General features: G+C 39.3%; 1 protein-coding gene across 7 annotated transcripts in view; it reads left to right on the top strand.

Annotated features, from left to right (window-relative positions):
- Positions 1-24,017, top strand: part of pam (peptidylglycine alpha-amidating monooxygenase) — a 212,053-nt gene extending 188,036 nt beyond the window's left edge. For 5 of the 7 annotated variants that reach the window (XM_048527248.2, XM_048527242.2, XM_048527246.2 and 2 more), the window contains 7 exons: positions 1,870-2,079; positions 6,841-6,959; positions 13,306-13,405; positions 19,929-19,988; positions 20,585-20,788; positions 22,717-22,779; positions 23,124-24,017. In XM_048527248.2, the coding sequence (XP_048383205.2) occupies positions 1,870-2,079; positions 6,841-6,959; positions 13,306-13,405; positions 19,929-19,988; positions 20,585-20,788; positions 22,717-22,779; positions 23,124-23,308 (941 nt within the window). In that variant the 3' untranslated portion in view covers positions 23,309-24,017. The remainder of the gene's footprint in view (positions 1-1,869; positions 2,080-6,840; positions 6,960-13,305; positions 13,406-19,928; positions 19,989-20,584; positions 20,789-22,716; positions 22,780-23,123) is intronic. The other 2 variants (XM_048527249.2, XM_048527247.2) reach the window with 1 other exon arrangement.
- The last annotated feature ends 609 nt before the right edge of the window (positions 24,018-24,626 follow it).

Genomic DNA, 24,626 nt, shown 5'->3' with positions numbered 1-24,626 from the left:
GTGGACAAGTAATGGCCCCTTCTTCCAAGGAAAGATATATTGGCAGTGCAGTAGGTCTAGAGAAGGTTCACAAGGTTGGTACTGGAAATGGAGGGATTTCGTATGAGGAGTGGTTGATTAGGTTGGGCCAATATTCATTATGTTTAGATGAATGCGATGCAACCTTGAGACATATAAGATCTAAGGGAGCTTATTAGGATAGGTGTTGAGAGGTTGAATCTCACTGGAGGATCTAAGGCCAGACGGCATAATCTGGGTGCAACTGATATCCCACTTAATACTGAGATGAGGAGGTATTTCTTCTCCCAAAGGGTAATAAATCTTTGGAATTCTGTACCACAGAGGTTTGTAAGACTGGGTTATTAAAATTCTCTGTCTGTCTTGAACACACTTAATCAGTAAGGAGATGGAGGGTTATGAGATAAAGGCAGGAAAGTGAAGTTGTGGATTATCGGAGCAACAATGATCTCATTGAATGTTGAAGCAAACCCAATGGCTGAATGGCAAACTTCTATCGCTTATAGCCTTAAAAAGCTGAATGCTTTGAAAATTTCTAGCAGGAATTCCTCCTGACGACCAGTTTGATTGACTCACATTGCAGGAGTTGTGGATTAAGGGTAGTTGTTGAGATGGCATGTAAGTTGAAGTTCACAGTGTGTGTGATGAAATAAATGTGTTGGACCTGGAGGAAATACTCCCGCTGCTTCTCATCCACTAAAACGACCTAAGCATATTTACGTAATGAAACCAACTTCTCATGCCAAACATTTCATGCTAGATTTTCCGGACTTCCACCAGTTGAAAATGAATTTCCTGCTAAATTGGAAGAACCATAGCTCCTTAAAAGCTTTACTGCTTCTTCTTAATGGTTACTGGACCCTTTATTTAAACCAGAAGTGGGTGGTAGGGGCAAGCTTGAATCAAGCTTGAAATTTATTTCTTCACCTCTATCTCAACACACTTGTTTTTGGGAGGCTACAATTCCTTTCTTATTTCATATTTTATATTGCTGTCTAGAACACCCTTAATTTAAAAAATCAAAATAGTGAGGTGGACTCCTCATGTTTTGAGAGAAATGTGTTTGAGAAATCTCTCGTTCAACTTTAGACGCATCCTGCGGTCAGAGTACATGTCTGACACACAATTCAAAAGCATTTGCTGCGTGTGTGAGGAACAGTGGAGATATTCATAATGTCGAGTATTCTATTAGCATATGCTTTGTAGATCTGCTATTCAATTGATTTACTTGATAGAGGTTGAAATTTTTTTTTCAAGTTTATTCACGTTGAGCTACACTCTGTGATAAGGATTTTTTTTTAAATTATGAGTATTCAGAACAATCTCAGTGTTGCTCTTGATACAGATGCTGTGATCCATGCTTTCTTGTTCATGAAAATCCCTGTTCCTATCAACTAGTGGCAGTCAACAGTGATTCAGCCAGTCACATAATGTAGATATGATAATATAAAGTTTTAGAGTGAGCTGATCTATGAACTGTTAAGAGTCCAGGTAAAATGACGATTACCTTTGGTTGTTTCACTTAAAGGTAAAATACAGATGTCGAGCACTAGTGACAATCAGTCGTCTCATCCAGTATGTATGTGGTGATTGGTTGATTTATACTTTAGAAAAAAGTTATTGTCTAGCTTGTGATGAGTTGGCAAATATAATTTCATGATGAATAGTTAGAGATAATTGCAAGTTGACAGTTTAATTGGTTGGATCTAATACAAATGACATGATAAATTCACTATATGTGCTGGAACTAAGATACTGTATTGCTTTGATATTTTATTTAATTTCTGAATGCATCATATTTTTACTACAATTGCATTAATTTTCAACACCCAAAACAATTTTTATTTGCAGAGAGCTCACTTTCTGGGATACCTAAACCAGGGCAATTCTTCATTCCACATAGCTTGACATTTGTACCTATATTAGACCAGCTCTGCGTGGCTGACAGAGAGAATGGGAGGATTCAGTGTTTTGTAGCGCAGTCTGGACAATTCCTTCGGGAGATTCAACATCCCGAGTTTGGATCGCGACTGTTTGCAGTGTCCTACACAGCTGACAATGGTAATTCTGGTAATTGCATACCTGTTTTCAAAAATAAAGTTGTGCATAGATAGACGCCTTTAAAATGGTAAAATTGAATTAGAGAAATAACAGAATATTTTGAAAATGCGACCCTACATCAGACTGAAGATTAAAAGATAGTAGATATTTTTGTACGTTTCTCCAAGTAATCCTCCAAATCACAGTTTTAATGGATAGCTTGGTCCTTCCTTTGCAACTCCCCGTCCCTGCTCTGATTTCTTCCTTCATCCTTCCCTGTCTTTTCTCGCTTTTCATAGAACATAGAACATTACAGCACAGTACAGGCCCTTCGGCCCTCGATGTTGTGCCGACCTGTCATACCGATCTCAAGCCCATCTAACCTACACCGTTCCATGTACGTCCATATGCTTATCCAATGACGACTTAAATGTACCTAAAGTTGGCGAATCTACTACCATTGCAGGCAAAGCGTTCCATTCCCTTACTACTCTGAGTAAAGAAACTACCTCTGACATCTGTCCTATATCTTTTACCCCTCAATTTAAAGCTATGCCCCCTCGTGCTCGCCGTCACCATCCTAGGAAAAAGGCTCTCCCTAGCCACCCTATCTAGCCCTCTGATTATTTTATATGTTTCAATCAAGTCACCTCTCAACCTTCTTCTCTCTAATGAAAACAGCCTCAAGTCCCTCAGCTTTTCCTCGTAAGACTTTCCCACCATACCAGGCAACATCCTAGTAAATCTCCTCTGCACCCTTTCCAAAGCTTCCACATCCTTCTTATAATGCGGTGACCAGAACTGTACACAATACTCCCAAGTGCAGCTGCACCAGAGTTTTGTACAGCTTCACCATAACCTCTTGGTTCCGGAACTCGATCCCTCTATTAATAAAAGCTAAAACACTGTAAGCCTTCTGAACAGCCCTGTCAACCTAGGTGGCAACTTTCAAGGATCTGTGTACATGGACGCCGAGATCTCTCTGTTCATCTACACTACTAAGAATCTTACCATTAGCCCTGTACTTTGCCTTCCGGTTACTCCTACCAAAGTGCATCACCTCACACTTGTCTGCATTAAACTCCATTTGCCACCTCTCAGCCCAGCTCTGCAGCTTATCTATGTCTCTCTGCAACCTACAGCATCCTTTGTCACTATCCACAACTCCACCGACCTTAGTGTCGTCTGCAAATTTACTAACCCATCCTTCTACGCACTCATCCAGGTCATTTATAAAAATGACAAACAGCAGTGGACCCAACACCGACCCTTGCGGTACACCACTAGTAACTGGTCTCCAAGATGAACATTTCCCATCAACTACCACCCTCTGTCTTCCTTCAGCAAGCCAATTTCTGATCCAAACTGCTATATCTCCCACAATTCCATTCCTCCGCATTTTGTACAATAGCCTGTTGTGGGGAACCTTATCGAATGCCTTGCTGAAATCCATATACACCACATCAACCGGTTTACTCTCATCTGCCTGTTTGGTCACCTTCTCAAAGAGCCCTTTTTTGACATCAAACTGATAGAAGGTCCGCACTTGAAACATTGTAACATCTTTTCCCTTTACAGCCATTGAGTAACCTCTATTTCTGGTTTTTCAAGCTTAATTTCAGATTGTCAACATTTGAATTAAAGTAGAAAAGTTTAATTGCACAAGAAGATGTAATGGCGCTGACTAAATAATTTGCGTATCATGATATTCCAAGCTCACTTTTGTAACTTTCAATAATGTCACTCGCAAAGGCCACACTGGTTGTATTGGAATATGGGTTGAAGGTGCCCTTGAGACGGAGGATGCAGGATGGTGGGGATGAAATGAGAACTTGGGACAGTTTCGGAGGTGTGTGTTAGTGAGGCAGAAAGAGGGAGAGTGAAGATGCAGAAAATGGGGAAGTGAACATCTGGCTGGATATAAGAACGTGCGATGAAGGAGTGAGAATACACAATGGGAAGTGAGGATGCAGGACTTCGGAGAGTGAGAATGGGGTTGGGGAGTGAAGTGAGGATGCCGGTCTTGGGGAGGGATTGATGATGTGGCACTGGGGGTGGATAAGGATTTGAGGTCGGGGGAAGTAAGGACGAGGAACTGGGAACATGTTCGTGAGGATGGATGACTGGGGAGGGGGGAGATGTGGGGAGTGGGACTCAGGTTGGAAGGAGGAAGTAAGGGCACAGAACTGAGGCAGGGTATGAAGTTGCAGAATAAGGAAGGGATGGTAATTGAGGATGCTCTGTCTCCTGGATCATATCTCCCCCTCCTATGCTGCATCCCATGTCATGACCAACTCCTATCTCTAAGGCCTCCTCTCCGTCATCACTTGATCCCGTGTCACATCTCCCTGAATGCAATTCAGTGCATGTGTGTGAATTTAAGGGATGTGTAGTGCACATACGCTGGTGTCAACAAACTCAGCCACTTTGTAGTCTCTCGTGCTTCTTGGTTCCTCTGTATGGCCTTTGCGGATAGTTTTGCCTTGTGCATCATTTAACTCTTGCTCCTTTACTTAAAACTGTGCCCCTGATTATTGACTGCTTTACTAAATCTGTGCCCTCCAGAACCTTACACACCTCAACCAGATTCCCCCTCAACCTTCTCTGCTGTAAAGAAAACAACTCCAAACCACAGGAGTAACCCTTCTTCAGAATTGGACTTGAAACGTGAACGCTGTTTTCTCTTCACGGAAGCTGCCAGACCTGTTGACTTTCTTCTGCAATTTCCGTTTTTGTTTGTTTCTGTTCTCTAGCACCAGTTCTCCAGTTTCCTGGTTTATCACTACCACCTTTCTGAGAGTCAGTTAGCACAGAAACAGTCGCTTTTGTCCAACTCATCATGCCGACCATGTTCCCAAGCTAAACTAGTCCTCCTTGCCTGCGTTTGCCCCATATCCCTCTAACCCTTTCCTATTCATGTATTTATCCAAATATCTTTTAAATGTTGTCACTGTACCTGCATCCACCACTTCTTCTGGTAGTTCATTCCATTCACGAACCACTCTGTATAAAACAGTTGCTCCTTGTATCCTTCTTAAAACTTGCTCCTCTCACCTTAAAACTATATCTCCTAGTTTTGAACTCCCCCATCCCAGGGAAAAGACCCTTGCTATTTGACTTATCTTCGCCCCTCAACCTCCTGCGCTCCAGTGAAAACATTCCCAGTCTATCCAGCCTCTTTCTATAACACTATTTGGCAACATCCTGATAAATCTTTTCTGAACCCGTACCAATTTGATAACATCTTTCCTATAACAGGGTGACCAGAACTGTACACAGTGCTGCAGAATAGGCCTCACTAACAGTCCTGTACAACTTCAGCAGGACTTCCCAACTCCTATACTCACTAAACTGAGCAATGAAGGCAAGCGTGCTAAATGCTTTCTTAACTGCCCTGTCTATCTGTGACACAAGTTTCAAGGAACCCCTAGGTCACTCTATTCTACAACACTGCCCAGAGCCCTACGATTAATTGTGCAAGTCCTGCCCTTGTTCATTTTACCAAATGCATTTATTTAAATTAAATTCCATCTGCCACTCATCAGCTCATTGGCCCAATTGATCAACATCTCTTCGCGTGGTATCACATTAGCTGTCCTCCAGTCCTCTCTTGAGGCCAGACAGGATTTGAAAATTAATCTCCTCCCTTATCTCCCACAGCTGGCTAGAATGTATCTTCTTTGGGCTTCAGAATTTCTCCAGTCCCAAGCCTGCTAAAACTACTAATTCTCTCGCTCTCGCTGTCTCTCTCTCTCTTTGTCTCTCTCACTATCTCACATGCGTGTTGTGTCTCTCTTGTGCTCACGCTGTCTCACTCTCTCTATCGCTCTCATGCTGTCTCACTCGCCCTCTCACTGTCTGTCTCGCACTCCCACCCATGCTTTCTTTCCCCCGCCCATGCTCTCACCCTCCCCCTCACTCCCTTCCTGCCCCTCACTCCCCTCTTCCCCCAGGCTAATTCATTCACATATGTCGAGTTCCTTCTCCCTGATTCCTATAACTATATTGTCCTCTATGTGAGTACTGACACAAGTACTCAGTTAAAACCTCAGCTACATCTTCTAGTCTCTACATATGAATCAAAACTTGGCCCCTAATGAGTCATATTTTTTTCCCTCTCATTGTTCTCTCGTCCTTAATATAGTTATAAAACACCTATTATATGTAAGATCCAATCAGGCTGAGCTTATTGTTGTCTTTTCCGGTGCCTAAATTGATGCCACTTGTTCCATCCAATTTCATTGCTTTGTTCAGATTTTTTTTAGCAGTTTGGTACACCTGTGTGGCTTGTTTCTGAAGATTCAGCCACAAATGGTGTGGATCTGGAGCCACTGAACAAGTAATTATGCAGATTTCCTTCCCTGAAGGAAATTAGCCAACTACAGTCAACAATGGTTTCACGGTCATTGTTAGATTGTTCCTTCCAAATATTTTGTGAAATTCACATACCACCAACTGCCACGTTGAAATTTGAATCTCTTTCCCAGAGTTTTATCTGGGTCTCTGGATTACTAGCCAGCAAAGTACATTCTTCCATCACTCCCCTGTATTGTCCAAATATGTGTAACATAATTAAATTGTTTACCTTAGCAATCTATGAAGAGCACTCGTTACATGCATCACCTGCTACAAATATCCAGTGAGAAAAGAAACCTAAACATACTTTAGCTGCATTAGAAGTGATTTTCTGCAAAAAGAATCCATGATCAAAATCATTCTTTGCATCTGTACTATTGTGTGACTTGATCTATCCAATTCTGTTGTGATATATTTTTGTTTTAGGTGGTCTGTTCTATGCAGTAAATGGAGAAGCTCTTGTTGGCAAAGGAGTACCAGTGCAAGGATTTGTTCTGAATTTTACAACGGGAGAATTACTGGACATCTTCAAACCAAGCAAAGAGGTATTTTGAATAAAAAAAAACAGAACTTTACTGTGGGAATTGAAACTTTACATTATTGTCTTCTAAAACAATTCCAGTTTATTTCATAGAAAATTTTAAAAATACACTGTTTAGTAATGGTCAAAGTAATAATGCAACAGCATGCGGACTTTTAGAGTCACGGAGAGTCATGGAGATTTAGTTGCTATGTCTCATTGATGAGTTAACTTGCAGCCCAATTTTCCTCTCTCTGGAAATGGCAAGAGAGGTGATAGGAAGAGCAATAATTGGGCAGTTTGGTCCTGTCACGATATTTGTGGAGAGGGAGCAAGGCTGTCTCCAAGACAAACCCACACAATTATTTGTCTTTCCTGCTTCTCAGCAATTAAGTTCTGGGCAAAACTTAAAGCAACCTTCTCAGCATGCCACCATCCAAGACCCTAAAGTAGTTAAGTAATTGCTACTTAAGGACTTCAAACTGACTACCTGCCTTACCACCAGCTAGAAAGATGGCTGTTTTCCTTATAGAGAAACTAAGACCACTTGTGAGCCAGTTTGTTGAGGGCTTCCATTTGCCTCAATTTAAAGGGAATTGAAGCCTAGGGGAGGGCGTGGCTATCAAAAGTAGCCAGTCGCACTTCCCTCCAACTTCTCTACCTCCATATTCACACAAACCCCACCCTCAATTTGACCTGCTATTTGTGTAGAGAGCGTACCTGGGCAGTTTTCCACATTGTCAGGTAGTTGCCGGTGTTGTAACTGTACTGGAAGAGTTTGGCTAGGCGTGCAGCATGTTCTGCAGCACATCCCTTCAATACAATATACAATGAATGCTGTCAGGGCACATATCCTTTGCAGTATCCAATATCTCCAGCCATTTCTTGGCATCTTGGAGTGAATTGAATTGCCAGTGACTGTCATCTGTCTCTGGAAGAGGCCGAGATGGATTGTCCACCTCTGCACTTTTGAGTGAAGTTTATTGCAAATGCCTCAGTTTTTTCTTTTACATTGATGTTCTAGACTCCCTTATCACACTGAATGGCGTAACAGACTGAATAGGCTGAATGGCCTACTTCTATTCCAAGGTGTTATCGCCCTGTTCTTTTGCCCTGTCTGTCATGTCTAAACATTCTATAATGTGGAATGTTAAACTTACAATCCTGCTTATTTTTCAGTCAAGTCTGAGCCTTAGCTATGATTTCATACCACAACATGCATATTTATGCCCTCAGGTCCAAGTTCCTGGCATTAAAATACACTCCATTCAACCTTGCTGAAGTCGTCTTTTTATCTAGCCTGTATTACCTCTGCCCTTTAGATTCACTCACTTGAATTTTAACTTCTAATTCCTTTTCAGCTTCTGTCCTCTCTAACTGTTTGTAAGGATCCCATCTCACTGTCAATATAGACTTCTTCATAAAGAGTAGCATTTTAATGTTTTCGGAGGACAGTGCCAGACATGAACCCCTTTGGGAAGAAAGAATCCTTATGATATGTTTACAGGCCAGAATAAGTAGGAATACCTCCACTTGGCTGTCAAGCTTATTATTGGACCACATGCCTGCTCCCTCCCAGGGCTGCAGTTTAGATCCTATCACACTGTCAGGCTACAGATGTGTGACTGTAGCCAGTTGCCAAGTACTCCCTGTCTAGGTGGAAGCTGAGCCTGACAATGAGGCTTACAGGACAGGACCCTGTAGGAAGTATTTGCATACTATGGACCTGTTCCTGTGTAGTGGAGGGTAGCAATGTAACCCATCTATTTAAACAGAGAGGTGGAGAGAAAACTGTGGATTATAGATCAATCAGCCTGATATTGGTAGTGGGGAAATTGCTAGAGTCCATTATAAAACATTTAATAGCAGCACACTATAAAAGCAGTGGCAGGATCGAATAGGGTTAGTATGGATTTACGAAAGGACAAATCTACTGGAATTCTTTGAAGGTAAAGATGAGGAAGGGTGTCCAATGGGTGCTGTTCATTTGGACTTCCAGAAGGCTTTCAACGAAGCCCCACAGGGAAAATTAACATGTAAAGTTAAGTGCATGGGGTTGGGGTAGTATGTTGAAATGGATAGAAAACTGGTTGTCAGACAGGAAACAAACAGTGACAATAAAATACCCTTCCAAAATTTTCCCTGTCTGTTCCTATCAGAATTGTGCAGGTTTCCTTGAGATCTCCCCTTGTTATACTGAACTCCAGTAAACATAATCTTGAATAATTCCAGATTACCTCATAGGTCAGCCCCATCATCCCTGAAATCATTCTAATAAACCTGATAAAACTTTGCACCTCCTCTAAAGCAAGAACATCCTCCCTCAGATAAGGAGACCAAAATTGCAGCAATGTTCCAGATGGGGTCTCAGCCTGTATATTTGCATCATGAAATCCCTATTCCTGTACTATAATCCTCTCATTATGAAGACCAATATACCATTGGTGCTTTACTGCCTGTTATACCTACGTACTTACCTACAGCAAGTGATGTACAAGGACACCAGGTTTCATTGCACATTTACCCACGAAATTTATAGCCATGCAAATAGTGATTAGCTTTCCTATTTTTTGCCACCCAAGGGGATATCTATATTTTATTACATCCATCATGCATTTGCCAACTCACTCAGCTTGTCCAAATTACACTGAAGCATCCCTGCATACTCATCACAGCACACCCGCCCACTCAACTTTATGCCACTTGCAAATATTTAGATATTACGTTTAGTTCCATTATCCAAATCGTTAACATATCTTGTGAATAGGGCCTCCTAACACTGACTAGTCACTGACTGCCATTTTTAAAAAAAAATGTTGATGGCTACTGTTTGTTTCTTGTCTGGCAACCGGTTTTCTATCCATCTCAACATATTACCCCAGTCCCATGCACTTAACTTGACATGTTAATTTTCATTGTGGGACTTCGTTGAAAGCCTTCTGGAAGTCCAAATGAACAGCACCCATTGGACACCCTTCCTCATCTTTACCTTCAAAGAATTCCCGTAGATTTGTCCTTTCGTAAATCTATACTAACCCTATTCGATTCTGCCACTGTTTTTATAGTGTGCTGCTATTAAATGTTTTATAATGGACTCTAGCAATTTCCCCACTACCAATATCAGGCTGATTGATCTATGATCCACAGTTTTCATGTGGACATTATGGTGCATTTTCAGTATTTGCAATCGGTTCACTGCCTTAAATGCACCGTCAAGCAGGAATAGAAAGTCATTAAGAAAGTTATTTTTAACTACCCTGCCAGTAATGAATGTGAAAAGAAGAGAGCAGAGGAAAAGCAGATTAATTGTTCACCATAACGTAGACAGAAAGAATTCGCTGATGAAAGAAAAATATCCTCAAATTTGCTTTGCTCAGAAAATCCTTATAGTTTATTCATGCCACCTACAAAGCTAATACTACATGCACCTATGTTTACCATTCAACTCAATTTCTAAACGGTGTTGAATTTACTGATAAAGGATTGAAGAGCAACAATGAGATATTACCATTAACCTGCTTTTATATAGCAACTTCAATGTGGTCCTAAGGAACATCGTAGATAAGCATGATATAATACACTCCAAACAAGAGGGTGAGATTTGGAGGGTGACCAAAAATTTTTAGAGAGGGAGCAGGCAAAGATGACCAAGGATGCTGAAGGTGTAACTCCAGTGGTAGCACAATGTATGGAGCGAAATGCATAAAATCATGGACAGAAGATTCCAGAATGGAATAAGGGCTGGGTATGTTTGGTTTTTAATATATTAGATTCTAACTGTGACAGCATTTAAATTTGGCTGTTGCAAGGTTTGCATCTGCCTTAGACAAAGTGTCAGGTTTGACGGTAGTAACCTCTCTCATACCTGCCCTGTCAATCTCTCTCAGCCCCTCTCATACACTCTCTTTTAACCCTCTGTCTAATTGGTCTCTTCTGTGCAGCTTCATCTTCTCCCCTGTTAAGGACAGGAGTGTAACCTAAAAGCATCATCCTACTACCTTTCTGTTTCACAGTTGAGTATCTTGATGAGCATTTTTCCCAAAGTTTCAGTAGGTGGACTGAAAATACTTCAGTGAGATGAGTTCAGGTGAGAATTCATTACCTCCCCTGTTGTGCAAAGAGCAAATGAGCGCACTGTCACAGATCTTGCAGTCTTAATTGCAGTAAATGCTGAGAGGTTCACCACTACTAAATTATTAGCATGAATAGAGGATTGGTTGACCAGTAAGAAGCAAAGACTGGGGATAAATGAGTGCTGTTCTGACTGGCAATCAGTGACTAGTAGTGTACCTCAGGGATCGGTGTTGGGACTGTACTTGTTTACAATTTTATATAAATGATTTGGAGTTGGGGACCATGTGTAGGGTGTCAGAGTTTGCAGATGACACTAAGGTGAGTGGCGGAGCAAAGTGTGCAGAGGACTGTGAAACTTTGCAGAGCAACATAGATACACTGAGTGAGTTGGCAAAGGTCTGGCAGATGGAATACAATGTAAATAAATGTGAAGTCATATATTTTGGTAGGAGTAATAGTAAAAAGGATTATTACTTGAATGGTAAAAAGTTGCAGCATGCTCCTAAGCAAGAGGGACCTGGGTGTCCTTGTGCAGAAGGTTGGTCTGCAGGTACAACAAGTAATTAGGAAGGCAAATGGAATTTTGTCCTTCATTGCTAAAGGTATTGAGTTTAAAAGCAGAGAGGTTATGTTGCAGCTGTACGAGGTGCTGGTGAGGCCATACCTGGAGTACTGTGTGCAGTTTTGGTCTCCTTACTTGAGGAACGATGCACTGGCACTGGAGGCTGTGCAGAGGAGGTTCACTAGGTTGATTCCGGAGTTGAGGGGTTAGTTTACGAGCACAGACTAAGAAGATTGGGATTATATTCATTGGAATTCAAAAGATTAAGGGGGAATCTTATAGAAACATAAAATTATGAAGGGAATAGATAAGAAAGAAGTAGAGAGGATGTTTACACTGGCAGGTGAAGCTAGGACAAGAGGGCATAGCCTCAAGATTAGAGGGAGCAGATTTAGAACTGAATTGAGAAGGAACTTCTTCACTCAGAGGGTTGTTAATCTATGGAATTCCTTGCCCAGTGAAGTAGTTGACGCTACTTCAGTAAACATTTTTCAAGCTAAGGTAGTTTTTATTTGAACAATAAAGAAATTAAGGGGTACAGTGAGAGCGTGGGTAAGTGGATTGAGTCCGCAAAAAGATCAGCCGTGATCTTATTGAATGGTGGAGCAGGCTCGTAGGGCCGGACAGCCTACTCCTGCTCCTAGTTCTTATGTTCTTATGTATTGACAACCTTGACTGCGCTGCAATTTCCAGTGACCCCACTCACAATCAGATCAAGAGGCAGTGCACTTGGACGGACTCCAGAAGAGCTTAAGCCATTGGGGGTGCTGGGGCCTGTCAACTGGACGATTGCCCACAATTTGCTCTGCTATTTCCTTTGATATTTTAGATGCTGCTCTTATCAGCTGCAGAAGCACAGCCTGCTCAGGAGTGCAGTCCTTCAGAACAATAGCAGTGTAAAATCACTGCCAGTCTTCTCCCGATGTTCCAGCTATAATTTAAATGTCTAACTACTCTTCTGCCTCCTCTGGCTACACCCAGAAACCCTAGTTCCTCGGTCTCACCAAAGACAGAAATAGGAATGAATGAAAGTTTTCTCCTGAGGAGTGTTGGAGAAGTGTGAGGGAAGGTGTGGGAGGAACTGTAACGTCAAATACATCAAACAAAATATTGAGAAGACTCAGGAAAACCGACTTGCCTTTAACTGACTAACTTCAAGGGCATTTTCATCTTGTCATGTTAAAGAGGGCATTTTAGCAATATTGTTGTATTAATTTAACCCTTTAAGTTTAACATGATGTTGGTATAATACAGTTTTTAACCTGCATTACACCAAAATCCTCCTATTGCAGCATAGTGAGAAACTCCAGAACATGACAGTGATGTTAAGAGTTTTAAACGTAAATGTGTTGATTGAAATCCGTATAGATCAGTGAAGATAGGTTACAGGCACAGGCAGCAGACCTTCAAACAAATCCGAGCTTAGGGAGGGTATGAATTTAACAAGGAAAGCATTGGAATAGTTGAATCTAGAGTTGAAGTGAATAAAATTATAAGGGATTCAGTCACAAAGGAACCAGGATAAGAGTGTCAGTGGGCAGTGTTGTAGTGGTAGAAAAAACCGTTGAAAGTTCAATTACTTCAGTTTTTTTTTTCAGGCATTTAGAACAATTATCTCAACAATTATTCCAAGTTACTTTTGTGTAGTTCAGATTACAGCTTGATACAGTTTGATAGTTTCATATTTTTATTTACTTTTGTATAAAAATTAATATGGGTTGTTTATTTTCTTAAGGACTTTCTGATGCCACATGACATTGTTGCAGCAGTTGATAAGACTGTGTATGTTGGAGATATTCAAGCCAAAAGATTGTGGAAATTTGTACCAGCAGAAAGTAAGCAGTCACTTTATGCATTTTTATTTCCGGTGTGAGTATGTATTATATGACAAAAAACTATTTACGATGTTATCTAAAGATCATATTTTAAAAAAAGGTACAATAAAATCACCTATAAATTTTCAAACTTCAGTTTTAATCCAACTCTTAGCACCACATTAAGTGGCAGCTATGCTTCATGTTCTCTGTCAACTGTGAGGCATGGAGAATTTAGATTGCAGACCTTCAAATATGGATTTATTGATGCCCTAAACTAAGTTGGTTCATGGAACTTCCCTGAAGGTGAAGGTACTTTGGTGATATTACATTATGACAACAGTCAAAGAAGTCCTAGGTTATAGATTCATAATGGTAAAGAAAACCAGTCAGCTCATGTCGAGCAATCCAGTCAGTCAGTCTCCTTACTCCACTCTTATCTCCATTACTCTGCAGGTTTATTTGTCTCAGTTAGAACATAGAACATAGAACAATACAGCACAGAACAGACCTTTCGGCCCTCGATGTTGTGCCGACCTGTGAACTAATCTAAGCCCCTTGCCCTACACTATCCCATCATTATCCATGTGCTTATCCAAGGACTGTTTAAATGCCACTAATGTGGCTGAGTTAACTACACTGGCAGGCAGGGTGTTCCACGCCCTTACCACTCTCTGAGTAAAGAACCTGTCTCTGACATCCGTCTTAAATCTATCACCCCTCAATTTGTAGCTATGTCCCCTTGTACAAGCTGAAGTCATCATCCTCAGAAAAAGGCTCTCACTGTCCACCCTATTTAATCCTCTGAACATCTTGTATGCCTCTATTAAATCCCCTCTGAGCCTCCTTCTCTCCACTGAGAACAGACCCAAGTCCCTCAGCCTTTCTTCATAGGGCCTACGCTCTAGACCAGGCAACATCCTGGTAAATCTCCTCTGCACCTTTTCCAATGCTTCCACATCCTTCCTGTAATGGGGCGACCAGAACTGCACGCAATATTCGAAACAAGGCCACACTAGCATTTTCTACAGTTGCAGCATGACATCATGGCTCCGGAACTCAGTCCCTCTACCAATAAAACCTAACACACCGTAAGCCTTCTTAACAGCACTTATCTATTTTCCATTTGAAATCATCATAGCCAGTGCTCTTACTTCGAATATAGGCAACATATCCCAGGTCATTACTACTTAATACACAAAAAATTACTTTATCGCATTCCCTTTGCATCATTTAGCCAAATCCTTAAATCTGTATCCCCTTGTACTTTTACCATCAGCTAATGAGACCAGTTTTTCTTTGTTTACCTTAATCAACCTGTCATAATCTTGTACACCTTATCAAATCTTTTGTCTCCTTTGTTGAAAGGAGCACAGCCCAACTTTTACAACCTGAACTTATAGCTAAAATCCTTCTTTCCTGAAACCTTCTGGGTAAAGTTCCTCTGTACCCTTTCAAGAACTCTTACCTTTGTAATTAATGACCTTACACATTCAAAGATTTGGGCATATGAACACCCACGATCCTCTGACCTTGCACACTTCTTACAACTGTACCATTTATTTTATTTTACTTCTTCCTATTCCTTCTGCCAAAGTGCATCATATATGTCTGTATTAAAGTCCGTTGACCATTTGTCTGCCTACTGTGCATGCATGTCTACGTCTTGTGGTTGTCAATTGCACTGTTCACTGACCTCTACATTGGTATCACGAGAAGAAAATTAAAACTTGCTTTGCATTCTGATATCCAAATTGTTTATATGAAAGAGCACTGTCCCTAGTGCAGACTGTTCATAGAATCCCTACAATATGGAAGCAGGCCATTTGGCCCAAACCATTCCACCCAGACTAACCTCTCTAACATATTCCTGTAACCCTGCATTTCCCATGGGTGATCTCCCTAGCCTGCACATCCCTTAGTTTAGCATGGCCAATCCACCTAACCCGTTCATCTTTGGAGGAGGCATTGACATAATGGTAGTAATTCTGGGCTAGTAATCCAGAACTACAGGGAAATGCTCTGGGTACATGGGTTTGAATCCTACCATGGCAGATGGTGAAATTTCAATTTGATTTTTAAAAAACTGAAATGAGTAAAACTCACCTAATGGCAACCATGTAAACATTGTCATTTATAGTGGAAACCCATCTGGTTCACTAATGTCTTTTAGGAAATAAAGTCTATCATTATCCCCTGTTGTGACTGAAATGTGATTCCAGAACCTAGGCAATTTGGTTGATTCTTAACTGCATTCTGAATTGCTCTACCAGCTTGTGTCATTTTCATCCCAATTATGAATGGGTAATAAATGCTGGCCCAGCTAGCAATGCCCACTTGCCATGAACAAATAAAAATCCTGCAGCCTGGGAAACAACTTTTCTCTCTGACTCTGTTCTTCTCACTGAAGCCAATTTTTTGACCATGCTCTTACTGACTTTCCAATTCTGTGATTTTCAATTTTGTTAACCAGCCTTTCATATATTATGTATCAAATGCTTTCATAAAATCAATATATACAACATCCCTTACATTCCCTTAATCAACCTTCTCTGTTACTTTATTGAAAAATGTGCTCAAATTGTTCAAGTGTGATCTGCCTTTTACAAACTCGTGCTGGTGATAATCAACTCAAACCTCTCCAATTACCAGTTGATTTCTTTCCTCGATTTTTGTGTCGAAAATGTCACCACTGATTCTAAGCTGACCAGCCCATAATTATCTGAACTTGCATACATTCTCTCTTCAATGAGAGTGTCACAATTTCTAGTTTTCACTGCCTTGACACCTCTGTAACTGAGACGATTGGAAGTTTATAGCCAGTGCTTCCGCTTTTTCCAGCCAGCTTTAAATAGCAACATGGGATACAAGCCATTGAGCCAAGCAATTTACACACTCTAATTGTAGCCAACCTTTGAATTTCCACCCGATCCATTAATTCTGACATAAATGCTTCCACCAATACTTTGTCATAGAGACAGGGGATTTTTGGATTCTACATTAACAACCATTCTATTCCCATATTCTTTCTTTGATATTTGTTTCCCCTCTCACCAGAGTTTCACCTAATGCACAATTATCAGAGATATAATAAAACAATCACAAAAATTGTAATATACTAAGGAGTATATGGATGGACTGACACAATGGGCATACATATGAAATTTAACATGGATAAATATGAAATTATGAAAAAATAATTTATATTTTATATTTATTCTACCTTATAGTTTATATCTCCTGTCCTCATTCTTCCTACAAAAATATATAATTTCATATTTATCCATGTTAAATTTCATATGTATGCGCATTCTGTCAGTCCATCTGTGTCCTCCTTAGTATACTACAATTTTCCTGATTGTTTTATTATATTTCTGATTATTGTGCATGTTGCAAACTTCAAAATCGTACCGAACTCCAGGTCTTTACATATATAAAATAATGAACAAGAACAGTGATCTTCAAACTACCCCCTGGTAACACCAATGTATACTTCTCTTCAGCAGAAGAAACTGTTTTCTTATTTTTATTCCTAAGCCAATTCTGGACCCATTAAGCCCATTGTTCCTTGAATCCCATGGATTTTAATTATGATAACAGGTCAATTACATTGAGCTTTATCAAATATATTTTGTAAATCAGTACACACTACATCAATACCATCATGGCCTTGACACCCTTTAGCAATACTATCACCGCTTCTCTTCATTACTTGTCAAAGTGTTAAATTAAGTTAGTTCAACATATTTTACTTATTAAGTTTATATTAACATCCATTTATTCATCCACTGCTTTCTAAATGACGCCGTTCATTGTATCTTAGATTACTTTCTCTACAATTTTCTTTACTGAATGTTTTAGGCTTACCAGCCTACTGGAGATCACCTCTCCTCTTTTTAAGCAGATGTGTAAAATCTGTAATCTCCTAGTTCCCTATCGCCATTGCATCTACGGAGGACTGAAAGATTGTGAGAGATCTCTGCATTTTCCAGCCTGTTATCCCTCAGTAACCGTGGATACATCCTACCCAAGTGGAGTGGCTTTTCCATTTCAAGAACTGGCAGTTTTCTAAATATCTCAGCTTTATCAATTTTTACCCTATTCAGTATTACCATTCTTCACCTTACGGCTATTGCAAATGTAATACCTTTATTCAAGAATGGTGGGAACATAAAAGCAAGAATATATAGGCTAGTTAGACTAGCATGTATCATAATGCTTGAATGCCTTATTAAAAGGTTATAGCAGAATCCTAAGTAAATTGTAATGCAATCATGCAGAGGCATAACATGGTTTTGTGAAAGAGGAATCATGTTTAACTAATCTTACTAGTATTCTGTGAAGATGTAACAAGTAAGCTGGAAAAAGGGGACCATGTAGATGTGGTGTACTTGGATATCCAAAAGACTTTTGATAATGTGCCACATCAAAGGTTACTACACAAAATAAGAACTCATGGGGGAGCAGATATGGTAGAAGGATGATTTAACCATCATAATGACAAGAATAGGCTGTTCAGTCTGTGGAGTCTGCCCTGTCATGGCTAATTGAAAACTTTAATGCCTTTTACTCACTCATCCCTATAATCAAAAATCTATCGATCTCAATCTTAAACATGCTCAACAATTGAACTTGTACAGCCGACTGTGGTAGAGAATTCCAAAGGTTCACAACCCTCTGGGTAATGTAATTTCTCCTCATCTTGGACCTAAGTGGCATCTCCTTATTTTTAAATTTTGCCCTGATTTCAGACTTCTCAAACAAGGAAACATCTCATCTGCATCTAGCGTGTATATACCTTAAGTGTTTTATATGTTTTAATGAGATCAACTCTTAATTTTAAAAACTCTAGAGAATTCAGGCCCGGTTTGCTTAATCCCCCTCAAATCTAATGAATCTTCATTGCTGTCCCTCTGGATCAGTAATATCTTTTCTAAGATAAGAAGACCAAAATTGAATGCAGTATTGTAGGTAAAGCAAAGAGTAATGATGAAAGCGAAAATTTGGGTTGGCCAGCTGTAACTTGTAGAGTGTCACAAAAATCTGTATTGGCGCCTCAACTGTCCACAAGCTATATCATTATGAAGGAACTGAATGTATAAATAGTAGCTAAATTTGCCAATGATACCAAGATAGAAAACTAAATGGTCAAGGAAAGTAAAGACCTTACAAGGGATGTAGATAGGTTCCGTGAGTAGGCAAAAAAAAGGGTAGATGACATATAATGTGGGAAAATGCTAACTTTGTCCACTTTAACAGGAAAAATAGAAAAGCAATATGCTATTTAAATAGCGATTGAATAGATTGTGGTACAGAGGGATCTGGGTGTCCTGGTGCATGAATCACAATACGTTGGTCTTCAGTTACAGCAAGAAGGAAAATGGAGTGTTGAAGTTTATAATAAGAAGAATGGAATATAAAAGCAGAGAATTTTTACAACAATGGTAAAAGCATTGCTGAGACAATATACCGAGTATAGTGTATTCACACAAGATACATACACATGTACAGTTTCGGTCTCCTAATTTGAAAAACGAATACTCAAAACAGTTCAGACTCCATCCATGGATGAAGGGTTTGTATTCCAAAGAAAAGTTGAAAATGTTGGACCTGTATGCATTATATTTTAGAAAAAAGTGAGAAGATCTTATTGCAACATAGAAGATCCTGAAAGCATATGAAAGATTGGATGTTTTCCTCTTGATAGAGGGAGACTAGACTTAGGGGACACTTATGAGAAAGATAAAGATGAGAATTGTTTTCCTGCAGTCCTCGAAGTATTGAATTCTCTTCAGAAATCATTGGAGGCTGCAAATTTATTCAGGGTTTTGTTTGTTAGATTTTTGATGTACAATGGAGTTGAAGGTTATGAGGCACAGAGAGGAACATGTAGTTGAAGTCACAAGGCACAGTCAGATCAACTACAATCTAATCAAATGACAGAGCAGGCCCAGAGGGCCAAATGATCCACTGCATTCCCCAGTCCTATTTTATATTGGTAGCATCATCTCAATTTAAGAAGGATACAAGCACTAATTTAATCCCTCAGCCATGCCTCTGCCTCTCCAAAAGCATTCTCTGACTCACACATTTTACTTTCAACTCTCGGCCAACTAATGTCTCAAATCAAACCTTTCTTTTCGCTTCAAAGTCTTTGAATATTATTGTTTGCTAGTACTGTGTTCTCAATAGTTTCACATGTATACTGCTTTTTTGCACAGTAACCTGAATGTCATTTAAAAACATGGAATAGATCTCTGCCTTGTAGTTATTACTCGTATTTTAGGATGACAGAGGTGCAACAGAATTAATCTGTGATTAAGTAACGATCATAAAATTTTCTTTGTCTATTAGTCTTCTCAGCATTATGATCAACATACATTTGTTTTCCATTTATGCGTAATATGTACATGAAATATTGTCATTTGCAAATATTTCCTTTTATAATTGAGAATTTGAGAAATAGTCTTTAATGTAAATTCTCTTTAGAAGTTTTAGTTCAGTACGTTCTGGAGTTTTATGTAGGACTTCTTTTAAATTTCAGAAGCTGAGCACCGTTCAGTAAAGAAAGCAGGAACTGGCATGGAGATGCATGAGATAGATGGTAAGTGTACCCTGTGTCTGCAGTATTCTTTAGTGGAAGATTTTAATTACAAAATAAGTTAAGCTCTGCTATTTTACAAGTGTAGCAGATTTATCCCATGTATCTTAGCCAATATTTAACCCTAACCAACATCACAAAACAAATTATCTGGTCATTATCACAAAGCCGTTTGTGAGTTTGCTGTGTGCAAATTGATTGACATGTTTCCCACATTACAACAGTGACTACTCTTCAAAAGTGCTTCCAGAAAACTACTTCGGAATTTGTTTTTAATTAAGCAATGCAATACATGCATTTAAAACAAAAACAGAAATTGCTGGAGAAATTGAGCAGATCTGGCAGTGTCTGTGGAAAGAAAGTAGAGTTAATGTTTCGAGTCCAGTGACATTCGTAAAGAATTTGACTCTAACTAAAAGAATAATATCAAAAACAGATTTTATGAAGTTATCAGTTTTATTGAGTATTGAAGCAAATATGTACACTTAATCCTGATTTGACAAGTTCATTTCAGAGTTATTGGAGTAACCCTGAATAAATTACTTCAAATGCAAAGTTAAATGATGATCATTCATATTAATTTTCTTTTCAATTTTAAGCAACCGAAACATTCCTCGAAGCAGAGATAGAAGGCAAGATGAAAGCCCCTGATGTGTTGAGGAAGCATAAAACCAACAGTGTTCTCAAACAGTCAAGTACTGCAGTTTCTCCACTCCTTATTACATTATTGCTCATCATTCCTGTCGTGCTGTTAGTAGGAATTGGAGTCTTCATCCACTGGCGCAAAGGCAAGACATACGGAGGTACAGAATATAATTCATAATGTAAATTCTTTGTGTTAACTAGAACTTAAAAGCAAGTTTACATTTGGTGAAAAGTAATCAAGATAATGAAAACATTCAACTGCAACATATGTATGTTATAGACAAAATACAGTGAATTTATACTCACTGTTTTGTTGGTATAACAAAACAGACATTGAAGAGACATAGTCTTACTGTGATAGTAGTCTATTCCCTTGACCTGATCAAAGCATTTGATCCAGTAAATTGCAAGGCTTTCTGAATTATGTTTCAAAGGTTACATGTCCAAGAAAGTTCTTCATAATCCACAGACTGTTTCATATCAAATCTGTCTTGAGTACGAGATCTGACACAAATAGTTTGAAAATCTGGACTGGGGTCAAACAAGGCAGTTTGATGGCCGGAGGATTACAAATTCCTTTGCGTTCAGTTTAAATGGCTGTATCTTTTTAATCTGAGTCAACTTGTGCCATAAGTAAACTAGCCACTAAGGCTAGATGACTGCAGTGTTGTTTCCAGTCTGCATCAAATTTGCAAGCCACCCTTGATTTCTTAATTCTGCCTACAAGAAACTGAGGCTGTTCTTGAATATTCCCAAAACAGAAACTCTTAGATCCATCCACATGTGGTCAGGCAAAGATTCCACTTCCGATATCTCAGCAGCCATTTCTCTCAAAAGGCCACCATTGATGAGCAGATCCAAACGTTGGATCATCTGCACCAACTCAGCCTTCTACAAATATTAGCTGCAAGTGTTTGACAACAAAGACCTCCGCAAGTCAACAAACATACTAATAAACAGAGTCGTTGTTGTTATCATATTCCTGTACTGCAGTGAATCCTGGACTGTGTATTAGCAATACATAAGAAAAGCCAAAGGGATTCCATCATCAATACTTCTGAATTCCATGGGAAGTCCATTGAGCAAATGCTAGCATCCTTCTTGAAGTCACTGCACAAACATTTTGCCAAAACATCTGCAAAACCAACTTCATTGGAGTGGGTGCTATGTCCAGAAAAATCCTCTCCTCTTGCCAGGTCCTGTTTTCTCAACTCCCAGATGGTCAATATTTCAGGAGAGGACAAAGAAATTACTTCAATGACACTTTGAAGATCTCCTTGAAGAAACTGGCTACCCATCATTAAAAATGCTAACCACTTGTCAAACAAACTGCACAGAGTTTGACTCTTAATATTTTAATGATGAGGTAAATGAGCAACAGAAGAAAGGAAACAAATATTGCACTTCTACGAGCCAAATTAATTTAGGGTGGAAAGCAACTTATCAACTTCAAACGTCAACCTGAATACAACTGAGGGGGAATCGCAACAATAATCCCTTTTAAAATTTGAATTTAAATTTAACCAAGACTGCTGAAGTACAGGGTTTCCCTGTCTGGAAGTACTTTATGTTAAATCTCACTTCAGTTTTTTTAGAAATAATTCTTACTGGTATAGCAATCTCTTGAATGTTGATGTGGGACAGTAAAAATCCAGGTAGATTCAGTGCAGCATGAAACAAGAACAGAAGTGTTTTCTAAATAGAATAAATAAATCTTCAGTCTGTATCTAACCATACTAAAGGTGACCAGGAGCTATGTAATAACTGTTTGAGATGGGTGAAGACGTTTGATCCATCAAATCCATTTACCCTTAGTAATTTCCTTGGTACTTTGCTCGTAATCCTAAATCTCAAATGTTGATAACAGTCTATCTCTTTGAAGCTCATTAGTGTTTCTTATTCTGTCAGCTATGCTGATAATCTTTTAGTTGCTCCTTCCCTATTAATAAAACAAACGTTCCTGTGCATTTTTAATAATTTTTTTGGTTGGGTTCAGTTTCTGAGGCTATTGCAAATGATTCCTCCAGAAATCTAACAATTACTTCTCAAAAACATCAGTCTGACATGCATTATTTTGTCTTTATAGAAAATCCTGACAGTAAGTTGGAGTCATTGCAGTCATCTGGAGGAATTTTGGGGAGGCTTAGGGGTAAGGTATTTGTAAAACGAAGGCAGAATTATTTCAGAAATTTTCCTGCCTGTGACATTCACAAATCACATAATTTAATAATAAAGGTACAACAACATTGCTCATTTTTAATCTGCCCAAATTAATTTGATGAGACCATTAAATGTACAAATTCCAATGCTTAATTGCACTATGACAATTTATTTGGTAATACTGAAATGATTTTTTTGATTTTTAAATGATCAACAAAGGATTACAGACCAATGACAATGTTTTAAAGAATGTTGGATAGTAGACAGTTGATCTACAAATGTTCTTATATTTTTGCATTTAACAAGAAAATCAAAATACATTTATTTTGACAGGAAAAAGCAGCCGAGGGCTAAACTTGGGGAACTTCTTTGCAAGCCACCGAGGTTACAGTCGAAAAGGCTTTGACAGATTAAGTACAGAAGGAAGTGATCTAGAAAAAGATGATGAGGAAGGCACTGACTCAGAAACAGAAGAGTATTCAGCACCACCAATTGCACCCACCACCTCATCCTCCTGAAATATGCTAATACCAATTTGCTCTGATAATGATGACAATATATTGAGTTCCCATTCTATTTCCTTACAAGCAAATGTGTTTGGGATGTGTATTTGATTGTAACTGTACTAATCGGTTTTGGCTATTCGACATGTACATTTTATTTATTTGTGGAGTTTCATATCATGCTTTTGCTACCATATCTAAACAATCATGTTGATCTTATTGTTGGGACCAATTATTATCTGAATGCAAAAGCAAATTGTACTGCTTTGAGCCATAAAGAATATTTTTAATTGTTACTGCCTTACCTTGCTGGAACTATAAATCTGTGTTGGTGAGTCAGTCACTTCTTTCTCTGCTTGAGCTGTAGCACTTGGCTACTTCCTGTTTGGCACTCTAGTTTGATAATTCCAGTGTGTTAAGTAACATTGTGCCTTCTCTATCAAGCATCCTCTGTCTATTGCAGTCCAATTATGCTGCAAAGCGAAGTAAGGCTGCTCCTTTTTTGTCTTAGTTTCTCTCTAAAACACTCAAACCTGGCTACTGAATAGCAAATTGTACATACAGAGAAAAGGATTCTGTATTTACAGCAAAAATCATTTTTGATGTATTCAGAGTAAATGTCAAAAACTTAAATTTTGGGGGGATGTTGTAAATTGTTATATTGTTAGAACACTATTTTCAGTCGCTGAATGTAATTTGTGTAATAAAGTGTTCATAAGCAGGATTCATTTATAAGGCTTATCATTCATGAGGGTCTCAGGTAATTTCAAGATTAGAGCTCCTTTTGTGTTTATTTACAGGTTTGGAATGTTCTTGGCAAAGGAGGTGTTCAACCCGTTTCTAATTGTCTTTAAAGGAGCTATCAGTGATGTATCTCCACCTTCAGAAGTGAGATCAGGATAGGTAGATCAAGCTCCAGTCGGATTTTTAGCTTGGTAAATCACTGGCCTTGATGTTGAAGTCAGGGCATACCAGAAACTGAAGGTCAATCAGAGGCTGGCAGCTTTTGGGTTATTACTGAAGAACTAAGCTTCCAGGGAGATGATGGCAAGAAGGCAGGTTCTTTTTATTTCATGTCTGATGGAACAGGAAGGTTGGAGACAAGGACAGGTAGCTTTCAGCAGCCACATCCTTGCCCCACATTGCTGCCTCAGTCTTGGACAAACAGAGGCTCTGCTCCGCAACCCCTGACATGTCGCCCTAGTTTTCCAGGCAGGAAACCGGATACTTCTCTTGCCAATTAGGAAAGCAGGTGACTTACCAATGCTGAATTTGATGGGGTTCGCTCAGTTGCTTTATTATGTATTTGCTCATGGGATGTGGGCATAACTGG

Source organism: Stegostoma tigrinum, chromosome 3, assembly GCF_030684315.1.
Source record: "Stegostoma tigrinum isolate sSteTig4 chromosome 3, sSteTig4.hap1, whole genome shotgun sequence".
NCBI lineage: Eukaryota > Metazoa > Chordata > Chondrichthyes > Orectolobiformes > Stegostomatidae > Stegostoma > Stegostoma tigrinum.
This window is presented reverse-complemented; position numbering and strand designations above follow the sequence as displayed.